The sequence below is a fragment of the Trichomonascus vanleenenianus genome (genome assembly GCF_965637985.1).
Source record: "Trichomonascus vanleenenianus strain CLIB 3782 genome assembly, contig: TRVA0_005S, whole genome shotgun sequence".
In the NCBI taxonomy this organism is placed as follows: Eukaryota; Fungi; Ascomycota; class Dipodascomycetes; order Dipodascales; family Trichomonascaceae; genus Blastobotrys; species Blastobotrys vanleenenianus.
This window is the reverse complement of record NW_027481882.1, coordinates 24979-36960: the sequence shown is the minus strand read 5'-3', so window position 1 is coordinate 36960 and position 11982 is coordinate 24979. Positions and strand designations below refer to the sequence as shown.

Genomic DNA, 11982 nt, shown 5'->3' with positions numbered 1-11982 from the left:
TTTGGTAGAATAGGGTAAAACCAATGGATCAAAACCTGATCGCAACAGTTAACCGTCTTCAGGTATGTGCGCAAATTTGGAATTCTCGCTGAGCTAACTGGATTTTTCAGGATGCGTTTGCGGCCCTGGGGCCCAACACGAACCCTATAGACTTGCCACAGATCACGGTGGTGGGGTCTCAATCGAGCGGCAAGAGTTCGGTACTGGAGAACATTGTTGGCCGGGACTTTCTGCCTCGAGGTACAGGCATCGTCACGCGGCGACCGCTGATTCTGCAGCTGACGAACCGAAAGGCTGGCTTTAATACGCCGCCGCTGCCGGAAGGCGTCAAGCTGAAAGAGGGCGAGAGCGCAGAGGAGTGGGGCGAGTTCCTGCACGTGCCAGGCAAGCGGATGTACGACTTCAACCAGATCCGACAGGAGATTATGCGAGAGACGGAGACGACGACAGGCAAGAACGCCGGCATATCGCCCAATCCCATCAACCTGCGCATTTTCTCGCCGAATGTGCTGACGCTGACCCTCGTGGACCTGCCCGGCCTCACGAAGGTACCGGTCGGGGACCAGCCCAAGGATATCGAGCGCCAGATCCGGGACATGGTGCTAAAGTTCATCACGAAGCCAAACGCCATCATTCTCTCGGTGACGAGCGCCAACACTGATCTGGCCAATTCCGACGGGCTCAAGCTAGCACGGGAGGTGGATCCCGAAGGGTCGCGGACGATTGGCGTGCTCACTAAGATTGATCTCATGGACCAGGGCACGGACGTTGTGGACATTTTGGCGGGACGCGTCATTCCACTCAAGTACGGCTACGTGCCGGTCATCAACCGGGGCCAGAAGGACGTCACCAGCAACAAGTCGATTAAGGACGCGCTGGCCTACGAGCGACAGTTCTTTGAGGAGCATCCGTCGTACCGTGCCAAGGCGCAGTACTGCGGCACGCCGTTCCTGGCGCGCAAGCTCAACACCATTCTCATGCATCACATCAAATCGACGCTGCCAGACATCAAGGCGCGGATACACTCGACGCTGTCCAAGTACCAGATGGAGCTGGCGCAGCTCGGCGGCGGCGACGACCTTCTCAGCAGCCCGTCCAACACGGTGCTCAATGTCATCACCGAGCTCTCGAACGAGTACCGCACTATTCTAGACGGAAACAGCCAGGACCTGTCTACCGCTGAGCTTTCCGGCGGCGCGCGAATCAGCTTTGTATTCCACGAGCTGTACGCCAACGGTATCCGGGCGGTGGACCCGTTTGACCAGGTCAAGGACGTAGACATTAGAACCATCCTGTACAACTCGTCGGGGTCTTCACCGGCGCTCTTCGTGGGTACGCAAGCGTTTGAGGTCATTGTCAAACAGCAGATCCAGCGGTTCGAGGAGCCAAGTCTCAAGTGTGTCCAGCTCGTCTACGACGAGCTGGTTCGCGTGCTCAACCAGATTCTGCAAAAGCCCATTTTCAGACGGTACCCGTCGCTGCGAGACGCAGTGAGCAAAACGGTTATTGGCTTCCTAAAGACCAACATGGACCCGTCGAACAAGCTCGTGTCGGACCTTGTCCACATGGAGGCTTCGTATATTAACACCGGACACCCGGACTTTATCAATGGCCACCAAGCGATGAGCATTGTGAACGAGAAAATGCACCCCACAAAAGTCGACCCCAAGACAGGCAAGCCACTAACGCCACAGCCCTCTGCGTCGCCAGAGCCCGACAGCGCTTCGGGCGGCTTCTTTGGCTCCTTCTTCTCTTCCAAGAACAAGAAGCGGCTGGCTGCTATGGAGCCTCCGCCAGCCGTGCTCAAGGCCGCCGGTACGCTCTCTGAGCGGGAGACGATGGAAATCGATGTTATTAAGCTACTTATTTCGTCCTACTTTAATATCGTCAAGCGCACCGTCATCGACATGGTGCCAAAGGCCATTGTGCTCAACCTTGTGAAGCTCTCAAAGGAGAAGATTCAGGGCGAGCTGCTCGAAAAGCTCTACAAAGCCGAGAGCTTTACCGAGCTGCTAAAGGAGTCTGAGCAGACTGTCCAGCGACGAAAAGAAGTGCAAAAAATGGTGGCCAGTCTAGAGAGGGCTGTCGAGATAGTTGCCAGCGTTTAGTATCGGTAATGCGAGTAATTAATAGATCTCCACGATTCACACTATTCCCCACACGATGAACCACACCCTATGCGGTAATATTTACACTGCAGTCCCACGCCTACTTCGCGATGGAGTTCGTGAAGTTACGGCATGCGCCATGTTCATTAGTGATTTCTATATTTGAACACACAATCAAAGCCACACAATAAGTGAATCATACTTCATGGCTGTGCAACAAGATCTAGCCTTGGCAACGCTTTTAAGGAGATCGAGTAGACTATCAAAAAATACGGCCCCCAACAGAATATTATCTCTACGGGACAAAAAAAAAGATAGTAATGGACTTTAACAATCGCGTCTCGTATAATAAATTCGAGGGCTGCGCATCGCGCGGATAGCGCGCCGGCTACCCCTGATTTCGTATGTCGAAAAATTGAGCACACGGCTATCTGAGGGCAACGTCGATCCCAATGCCCCCTCGCGCGGCCACCCATTCAAAATGATGATGCAATGTCAGCCACGGCTAACCCGCGTGACGTCAAACACTTTTCTCTGCAAACGAGCCGAAGTATAAAAGATGCAGGGAGTTACAGAACATCTAAGCATCATTAGAAAGCACGGTATGTTGGCGTGGGCAGCGCTTAAGTCCGAGTTTGTGCTTATTTTGGTGCTGGCGCTTCTGGGTGGGTTGTGCTATGTTGCCTACCGGTTCGCAATCGACGTGTCCAGGGCGCTGAGCGAGTCTATGGGCAAGTCGAAACGGTTCGAAATCAGCTCCAAGGGCATCAACATCAAGGTCAAAGAGAGGAATAAGGAGACGACGTTGGATTCTGCACAGCGATTTGCTTATAAAGCTTGGCAGAACTCCAAGGCCCCCGATTCTTACAAGGGCCGCCTTAAGTACCGCGACCGTACTGCAGCGCCCATCAACGACGCCTCCAGCGCGACGAAGGGAGCGAATATGGGCTGGGCTTAGTATTCTTTAACACATCAGGGGTTTAAAGTTTGAGACTGTTTTTTTGGGCGAATCTAAATGGGTCCAAGCTATAAGAAAAGGGCAACGGTTACACTTTCAAATTATCTAATGGATGGTCTATTCTCAAGACATTAACCAGAAATTATTATTTATTATAAGGAATTATAGTGATTTGATTACAGAGAAAGAGGCATCAAGGTGCCATACTATATATATATATGGTCAATGGTGGTCAATTTTGATATGGATCAGGTAATCTTTAATAATCATCGACCTGCTATTCAATATTTATAGCCAGGGTGACCTTCAATAATGGTCTAAACAATAGTTAATATGATCCAGGTCATATTCAAAAGCTGATCAAGATCATCTTCCATGGTCAACGTGATGTTCATGCAATGTTGAAGATTAGAATTCAGCAGTGGCCAAGATCGCTCTCTATATAGTCAAGATGTCATTCAATTCAATCAGTGATATATGTACAAAGGGAGGGTGGTATACAAAATATGTACAAAGGGAAAACCATTTACAACTTCTTGCCCTTCTTGCTCTTCTTCTTCTTGGACTTGCTCGATGGTGCCTTGCCATTGATGTAGTTCATGACCTCCTCAATGCTCTTGTCGGCCAAGTCCGCTCGTCGTCGCAGCACAGCCGAAGTGTTGGCGCTGTTTCGTGGTTCCGAGGCAGCCCCCTGCTGGCCCAGCGCAGTGTGTCGCTGTCGCGTCTGCGCCTGCGCCTGCGCAAGGGCGGCCGCCTGCTGGGTCGTCGCCGATTGCTGCTGCTGTCGCGCCTTGGCGACCTGAGCAGCCACCGGCTCAAGAGTATCAAGCCACTTCTTGGACTCAACAGTGTTCTCGTGCTCGGCACCGAGCTGGGCTTCGAAGATTCGGTGCGCCTCCTTGGTCGCAGCAACAGCCTCGTCAAAATGCTGCGCCAGGGTGTAGTTCTGCGACAGCTGGTACTGCAGCTGGGCCTCGGTGATGCTGTCGCCACCGTAAATCTGTCGTGCAAGTTCAATGGCCTTTCCGAACCATACTGCAGTCATCTTGTAGTCCTTGAGGTGCTGGAGCATGGTGCACACATTGATGATGGTCGACAAGGTGTCTGGGTGGTCTGGGCCCGACACAACCTGCCACAACTTGTAGGCGTACTTGATAATCTCGAGAGCACCGACGGTGTTGCCCTTACCATTCTCGAACCAAGCGAGGTTGAGTAGGGTATAAAGAGTCTCGTTGGAGTCGACACCGCTCACTCGCTCGTAGATGAATACTGACTTCCTGGCCAGTTCGCAAGCGTTGGCATAGTCCTTCATCTCGTGGTAAGCAGCGGCAGCCTGGCCGTAGGCGTGGGCCGTGCTTGGGTGGAGCACGCCATAGATCTGCTCGTGGAGACCCAACGACTCGTAGAGGAATTCAATGCCGACGTCGGTTTCGTTCTTGAGGATCGAGAGCCGGCCGGCCTCGAGAGCATCCTCAGCGATCTGGGATCGGAATGTCGAGTACTTGACTAGCGGCACGACGTTGGCAAGGTCGTCCGCAGCCAAGAGAGGGTTTCGCGACCCGCCAAACTCGTAGGGCTTGGCTTTCCACTGGAAACCGTTCTTGAGCGACATCTCTCGGAACAGAGGGATGTACAGGGCCTGCTCGAGCCAGTTATCGGGTAGAGTGAACCGGAACCGGGCAAGCACCTGACCGGCTACCAGCTGGTTGACCGAGTCGGTCGTGAGACCAAACGACTTGATCTCGGCCATGGCCTGTGGGTAGAGCTCCTGCAGCTCTTCTGGGATCTGCAGGCCTGGCTCAACGCCTGGGGCAAGCAGGGAGTTGAACACATAGACTCCAAGGTATGGCGCAAGCTGGAGAGGCAGATCCCGGACCAGAGCGTTGATTACGTGCTTAGTCGCTCGCGAGACGGCCTCCCGGATAAGCAGGCGGCACAGAGCCTCCAGAGGAGCGCCCTTCTCCTTGGCCAGGTTGTACACGACACCAATGTATCGCATGTTGATACCCTTTCGGTGGAACACGGAGGTCAACTGGCTGCCGGAGAGAGCAGTGGTGAGAATGCCTTCTTTGATGTCCTCCACAAACTTGGGGATAATAATCTCCGTGACGTACTTGCACACCTCTCGCACCTCATCCTGGTCCTGCTTGAATTGGGCGTGGGCAGACTCTGGCAGAGTAGCAATGTCAATGCCGACGTCAGGGTTGAGTCGGTGCTTTTCGGCGAGCATCTTGAGATCCGATTCCTGCTCGGCACGCTCCGCCTCGAGCTGTTCAGTGGTCTTCTCCTCCTTGCTGTCGTCCTTCTTCTTGTTGGCCAAATACTCTCGTGCCTGGGATCGGAACCAGTCGTCAATGGCCTCCATTCGCAAAACACCCATCTTGTGTGGATATGGAGCAGTCTCGTCGTTGCAGTACTTGTCGTTGAACTCGATATCGGTTGGCGACAGTCGATACAAGTCGAGGACGTAGTTTCGGCCGTCGCTTCCCTTGAGCCCCTTGGCGTCCATTGGAGACACGAGGCTCTGTGGGTTCTCGCCGCTGGCATCGTACACCTCGTGGGTCTTGAGTCGCAAGGCATCGGCAATCTTCTTCATGAGAGGCTCGAACTCCTCGTCTCGCACAATCGATTCTCGGTTGTCAACGGAGCCGTAAGTCTGAGTAGTCGTCTGGCTCTCTCGGAAGATGCCTGGGACTGGGCCCTGGCAGACAACTCGCCGGCCACCAAAGTCAACGACGGTAGTACAGAGCTGACAGAGCCCGTCGACGTCGAGCTGGTTGACGTAGTTGACGCCAGCCAGATCCTTGCCAGCGGCCGCCCGAGCAGCAGAGTCGCCGCCCTCGGCCTCAAAGCTACCAATGCCGTCAGCACCGAACGAAAAGAACATGTTGTTGTACAGGAAAATGCGTGCGGGCTCCGGCTCGTTGGGGTTAAGCGCCGGGATGTCGCCGTGGATGACGGCCATGGCGCCCTTAACGGCACTGTCGGCAAACTCGAACGAGAGCTTGTTCAGCAGTCGCTCTCGCATGATACGGTCAGAGATGCTCGTGTTGCCCTCGGCGTCGACCTTGGGCATCTCCCGGATCGACTGGTACTCCTCGTTCCAGTCCCGGAGCATGGTGCCGTCAGCCCGGTTCGGATTGAACAGCGCCTCCTGAGTTCGCGACAGGTCCGGACTGTGGGCCTTCTCAAGAGCGGACTGCTTGTCGACGACCCATGGGCTGGCCAGGTACGTATTCGACGGGTTGATGATGTTTACCGGCTCGCTCTGCTTGACGTAAGTAGCGATCTTGTCCAGGTGAGTTGTAATTAGCGGCGACAAAGACTCCAGCAGCGCAATGAGCGAGTGGTGTCGCTGGGCCTTGCCCGAGGCGCTCTTTGGGTGCGGGTCAAATCGCTCACCAGAGCTGTTGGACACATGGAATCCGCTAGTCGTGCTCGTGATGTGGTACGTCTTGCCCTCCCAGGTGCTTGCCTGGAGGTACATGAGGTGGCCTCTCATCTTGAGGGCCGGTGGAACCGGGTTCCACTGCGATAGCTGGAGTGATCGGACCGCTGGAGACGGGGCATTGAGCTTGACTGGCAGCAGATCAGGCAGCGACACGGCACCTTGGTCAGCAGACTCGGCCATTGGGTGGTCCAGGACGGTCTTTCGGTTGGCCAATCGCTCGGCCTGGGCCTTGGAGACCTCCTCCTCGGACATTCCCTCAGTGTTGAGCTCCTCCTCCGGCTCCTGGTTGGCGGCGGCCTCGGCGACGAGCTGGCTCACTGGCTCGAACAAGGAGAGCCCGACGTCCAGCGCAGGCAGAGAGCGCACCGACTCGGACTCGAAGCCCAAAATGTCCCGCACTTTAACGATGTGGAGCTTGGATTCGCTCTCATTGTACGCCTCTGGCACCAGCTTGACGACGACCTCGCCAGAGAGCCCCAGCTCGCCGACCGGAGAGAACCGGTCGAGCGGCGCCGCGTCGCCCTCTCTCCAGAGCGAGAAGCAGGTATACGGCTGCAACGGCGACACAGCGTCTACCAGGTACTGGCGCACCTCGTTGAGCAAGTCCGTCTTAGCAATCTTAACCTTAACCTCCTGCTTCTGCCCCGAGGGGATCTGGACGACAATGGTCACCATGTCTTTCAATGTTAGCGGAATCCGTTTTTCAAAGCAGCCCTCTACTCACCGTCCTGTACTTTTTCTTGATCTGACATGCTGAATCTACAATTCCACGATTAGACCCTCACAGATCAAACGGTAGGTTGAAACGAAGAATTATAGCAAAAAGGTCGGGGTCGTCGGTATTTTGTCGGGGACGGAAATTTTCAGCCAACCGAGACCTGGCCCGGGGTAAGGCGACACACACACATACGCTCGGGGGCGGAGGTCCGACCGCTGACTCTTTTATGCCTCTACCAATATCGATATTACGGCACCGGTAATAGTAATTGTGTAGCGCAGTCAATTGGTCTTGAGATTAATTGGTTTAAATATGGGGACTTGGAATATTAAAGTTGATAACAATGGAGATCTTCTGGCAGACTTGGTGCACTTTTGAGCGACTGAGTTAACTTCGGAGAGCTTCCGGGGCTGTCTCATAGAGTCAAAATCGACATTGAAGGTAATGGTTAGTACGACACCCAATTCGTCAGATTCGCACAAATTTACAATGCAATTACAGTAATTGGGGTATATAATTTATACAATTGAACAGTGTCGCTAATTGGGGAATTTAATAAAGGACTCTTGGATCGGCCGAGTACACCACAACACACTCTTGCATAACATCGCTGTGTTACAGTTAGCTTCAATTCACACTTGATTCAACTTCGAGCAATTAGGTGATTCTACGTAGATATCTAAAAGTCAAAAAATAACATCGTAATTATTACAATAATTTGATAAACCCTACCTGCAGGATTCTACTGGATACCAAACGCTACTAGTATCAGTTTATTTGATGTCATCCAGGGGGAGATGCTCCATTTACCGGTCACTCTCAACCTGGCGCTCACTTCCAACCACCGCACACTGACCATGTTAAACCATCTTATTCTTCTTGGTTCACACTGATTAAATTGGTAACGGAGGAGAGAATGAAGATCTCGGTTCAATTGATAACAGTGGAAAGAGTAAAAGTCTTGGCTCAGTTGATAACAGTGGAAAGAGTAAAAATCTTGGTTCAATTGATAACGGTGGAAGGAGTGAAGATCTTGGTTCAATTGATAATGATGGAATGGAGTTCTTGGTGTAATTGATAACGGCGAAAAGAGTGAGCTTGATGTTAACGATAACGGCGGAAACGGTGAAGATGGTCAAGCCGCAAGGCTTCTTTTTCACGGTGCAGTGCGCTTTTCGGAGAAAACTGGCCGACGATGAGTAGAATGAAAAGCGGCTGTGGCTATAAGATGGACCCTTAGTGCCGCGGAATTGACCATATAACGTCACTCTTGCTAAAATCCGCTACGCCAAGAGATAGGAAGAGAAGCGACAGCTACACTGTATATCGTTGAGCCGGCCGAAAATGAATATGTATAAGTTTGCGACCGCTATTGATAGATTTTGTGAGCGGTTCTACGAAGGTCGCAGCGTGCCATCCCACCTTGTGGACCTTTCAATAGATGCCAGTGATATCATTACTAAGAGCTCGAGAGAGAAGAATTGGATGTCGATCCCTCCTGCTACGAAGACGAGTCCAACGCCTGTAAAGAAGCGAGGTCGACCAAGAAAGACGGTTAGTGGTGAACCAGACCTAAAAGAGTTGGAATACCTCCTAAGCTCCGGTTCATTGACGCTATGATTGGAAATAGCCAGCTAGAGCCTGTGTGTGATGTCACAAGACTCATGAAATAGCAGCCAAAAACTAGCTGAACGATATCCCATTTCAAACAGAGACAACTCTCGGAACTACGACAAAATGGGTCCAAATAATATATTACATGTTAATAAACATATTTTGTTGGCGAACAGCGCTCATGCTCTCATCTCCCTTAGTGAGCTCGTCGAGACTCAGCGATGACTCGGGTCATGTCCTCGCACTTAGCCTTAGCTCGCTTGTGGGTACCCAGCTTCTTCTTGGCGAGCTTTCGGGCTCGCTTCTCCTGGGAGTTTCGGATGAGCTCAACAACTCGTCGCTCGTATGGAGCAAGGCCAGCGACCTCTCGGACAAGGTCTCGAACAAATCGAGTTCGGGCAGAAGAAGTACCCTTCTTGTACGATGGCTTTGGAGCTGGGGTTCGTGGAGTGACCTTGTGGCCCTTGTTAACACCAACGAAGATACCTAAAACTTGTTAGCAAAATATTTTATGAAGGCTATTGGTGACCCCATAATTTGTGTTACTACGGTATTTCTGGTTTCTTCCTGTGCTCGATCTTTCTCAAGCTCTCGATTCAATATGCCGCTCTAACTTCGCTCCATCATGTTCGGATTATCCCTCTTTCATCCTCATTTTTTCATGTCGTAGATTAAGCCTTTACCAAATGATATCCAATCCTCAATAACTCGCCAAATTTTTTCACGTCAAATCAAGTCGAAATCAAGCCGCAAAAAGACCAAAATCGAAACCAAAATAACACGCACTTCGAGGTTCATTCAATAATTCATTTCCACACATACCGGACTTCTGAGCTGGAGCCATTTTTATTTTATTCTGTCGTTAAGTTGTCGTGTCGTCGGTCTTGAGAGGAAATTTCGTATAGGCGTCGTTGCGTCCCTGCCCAGTTGGGAGTTGCGTGCATGCGTGCGCCCGGCGTAAGGCGCCAAAAAATTTTCTTTTCCATCCTCTCATAAAGAATACCGGGCCCGGTGAAAAAATGGCTAGGTGGGAGGTGATTCACGTGACATGAAAAATATTAGTGAATATTTGGAACTGAGTACTGCGTATTTATCATCATATTTTGTGACTGTGATTAAGTTGATAGAAAATAGTTAAGCTCAATGCGGCGCATGAGCCGCACGCCTAGACAGGAGAATTCGTTATATACCGGTAGCAAGTACTGCACTCCACATCGTTCTTAAGCTTCCTCCGCGGAGTGGAGCTAGGGGAGCTCGAGGACTGGCCCTCGATATAACAATCGGCAGCAGTGCAGTACAACGGTCCATTTACAAATGCAGTTACTAATACAAATATATACAAAATATTTCAGGGTCATCAATGGGCAGTGGGTTGGTTCCTCCTTTCCTGGTCATGCTTATTTTTTTCTGTTGTTTACAGGGCAAGCGTCTTGAGGTCGTAGCCAGCAGTCTCCAGCTCTCGTACAAGTGCCTCAACCGACTTCTCCTTGTACTCACCAAGGAAACTGAACCTGTCGCCCTCGAACTGCGCCTCTTTCAGCTTGAACAGCTCGCCCAGAAGCTTCTTCTTGCCTCGCACAATTGACAGGGTCTTACCGCTTTCAGTTGTATACTTTGCAAATACTGGGACGTACTCAGTGCCGTTGGAGACCCAGTCAACAACAGCCTTAGGCTTCGCGGCCCCCTGGGCCTCCATCTTCTGCAGAACCAAGTATCTCAGCTTCCAGCCGGTTGGACCCAGCTGCTTGATTCGCGCTGAGGTATCCTTAGTCAGGTACTTGTCGAGGCCGCCCTCTCGGTTAATGGCCTTGAGCACCGAGGTGGCTACTCGGAGGTTGATTTTTCGTTTGAGAGCCTCGCTCCAGAGCGTCTGTCGGTTGACATTTGGCTTGAATGTTCGCCCGTTTCTGTTCTTAAACTCGGAGATCTTATTGCCAAATTGGATCATTTTGCCGCCGTAAAGACCGCGGTTGGATTGTTTATAGAGCGTAGCCTCGCCGTAGGGGTATGGTGGGAACTCGGGCAGCGACTGTGGCAGAAGATACTCTGGATCGCCCGCTTCCAGAGGCTTTACCTGCTTGACCCGCCGTTGAGTGACATGCGCGTACAGCTTCCCGCACGGGGATGTGGTCGAGAACATTCGCGCCAAAGGGACCGAGGAGCGCGACCCGGCAACTGGCCTCAGTGCACTGGCCAGCGAGGACAGGTTGAAGCTCATCTTCGCTACGGATTTGTCTATGTGTACCGAACCCGAATGGGGGATCAAAAAATTGTTCAAGCAGGGCTCCCCCCCTATTGGGAGGTTTGATTTACAGTGTACTCCAGCCGGGACGGGAACGAGAGAGTAAATTCGCTAATTCTTCAAAGTTTATAATTCGCGAGTCAATTGGAATTTGAATTTGTGTTTAACACAAGGCTAGAGTCATATTGATCTTACTTTTAAAGAACGCTCCATGAGGACCCCGAGGACTACGTTGGTCTTTCCGGATTAAATTGAAATACCAGTATGACGTAGTGGAACGCTCCTTATCCTGTGGCAAGGCCGGCGTTGTTGACGGCTAATTCAGGGTGAATAATTTGGTTTCAGCCGTTCGATGACCAAGGGCTGCCCATGATTTAGCAAGCAAACCAATGTCTGAAAGAGCTCAAATGGGCAGGTGGCATTTCTGCAATTGTATGATTGAGACTATGTGAGGTCGTGAAGCTATAAGGATGGCGGGAGGAACCCCCGGTCATGTCTCGTTAGTGACTGTCTCTGTGACCGATGACGGTGATATCAGCCGGTCGCCTTTGTTGGCCCATTGTCCCCAGGGCAAGACTGAAAGGTATATAAATATGATGAGCTGCGAAGCGAAGTAGAGCTAGGAGTCTGTGTGTGCCAATTGAAAACCTGATGCCTGCCCCGAAGTCCTTACAGTCGTTAATGTTCGGCGACCCCTCTCCGCCACACTGGGGGTGGGCTGTATACTACTTCATCGGGTTCTTTGTTGTGCCGGCCCTCATTGCAAAGCTATTGACCTCAGAGTTCTTCTTTGCGATGGCCCTTCTTTACCTCTCGGCACCCTATCTCTTTCCTTTGTTCCTGTAACATGGCCCATAGCACGGCCTATAACATAATATGGTCAGAAGGAGT

At 51.7% G+C, this 11982-nt stretch overlaps 5 protein-coding genes across 5 annotated transcripts; 2 read left to right on the top strand and 3 right to left on the bottom strand.

Moving 5' to 3' along the window:
- Positions 1-23: 23 nt before the first annotated feature.
- Positions 24-2108, top strand: VPS1 (dynamin family protein; the record flags this gene model as incomplete). The annotated part of the gene is made up of 2 exons (XM_076682819.1): positions 24-62; positions 111-2108. The coding sequence occupies 2 exons, from the start codon at positions 24-26 to the stop codon at positions 2106-2108; spliced, it is 2037 nt and encodes a 678-aa protein (XP_076542794.1).
- A 604-nt stretch (positions 2109-2712) lies between these two features.
- Positions 2713-3066, top strand: TRVA0_005S00408 (uncharacterized protein; the record flags this gene model as incomplete). Its single annotated transcript, XM_076682818.1, has 1 exon — positions 2713-3066. One exon carries the CDS (start codon positions 2713-2715, stop codon positions 3064-3066), a length of 354 nt encoding a protein of 117 aa, XP_076542793.1.
- A 526-nt stretch (positions 3067-3592) lies between these two features.
- On the bottom strand, positions 3593-7269 carry CLU1 (translation initiation factor 3 subunit CLU1; the record flags this gene model as incomplete). The annotated part of the gene is made up of 2 exons (XM_076682817.1): positions 3593-7194; positions 7242-7269. The coding sequence occupies 2 exons, from the start codon at positions 7267-7269 to the stop codon at positions 3593-3595; spliced, it is 3630 nt and encodes a 1209-aa protein (XP_076542792.1).
- A 1776-nt stretch (positions 7270-9045) lies between these two features.
- RPL36A (60S ribosomal protein eL36 RPL36A) lies at positions 9046-9693 on the bottom strand (the record flags this gene model as incomplete). The annotated part of the gene is made up of 2 exons (XM_076682816.1): positions 9046-9335; positions 9672-9693. The coding sequence occupies 2 exons, from the start codon at positions 9691-9693 to the stop codon at positions 9046-9048; spliced, it is 312 nt and encodes a 103-aa protein (XP_076542791.1).
- A 570-nt stretch (positions 9694-10263) lies between these two features.
- On the bottom strand, positions 10264-11067 carry MRPL24 (mitochondrial 54S ribosomal protein bL28m MRPL24; the record flags this gene model as incomplete). The annotated part of the gene is made up of 1 exon (XM_076682815.1): positions 10264-11067. One exon carries the CDS (start codon positions 11065-11067, stop codon positions 10264-10266), a length of 804 nt encoding a protein of 267 aa, XP_076542790.1.
- Between the last annotated feature and the right edge of the window lie 915 nt (positions 11068-11982).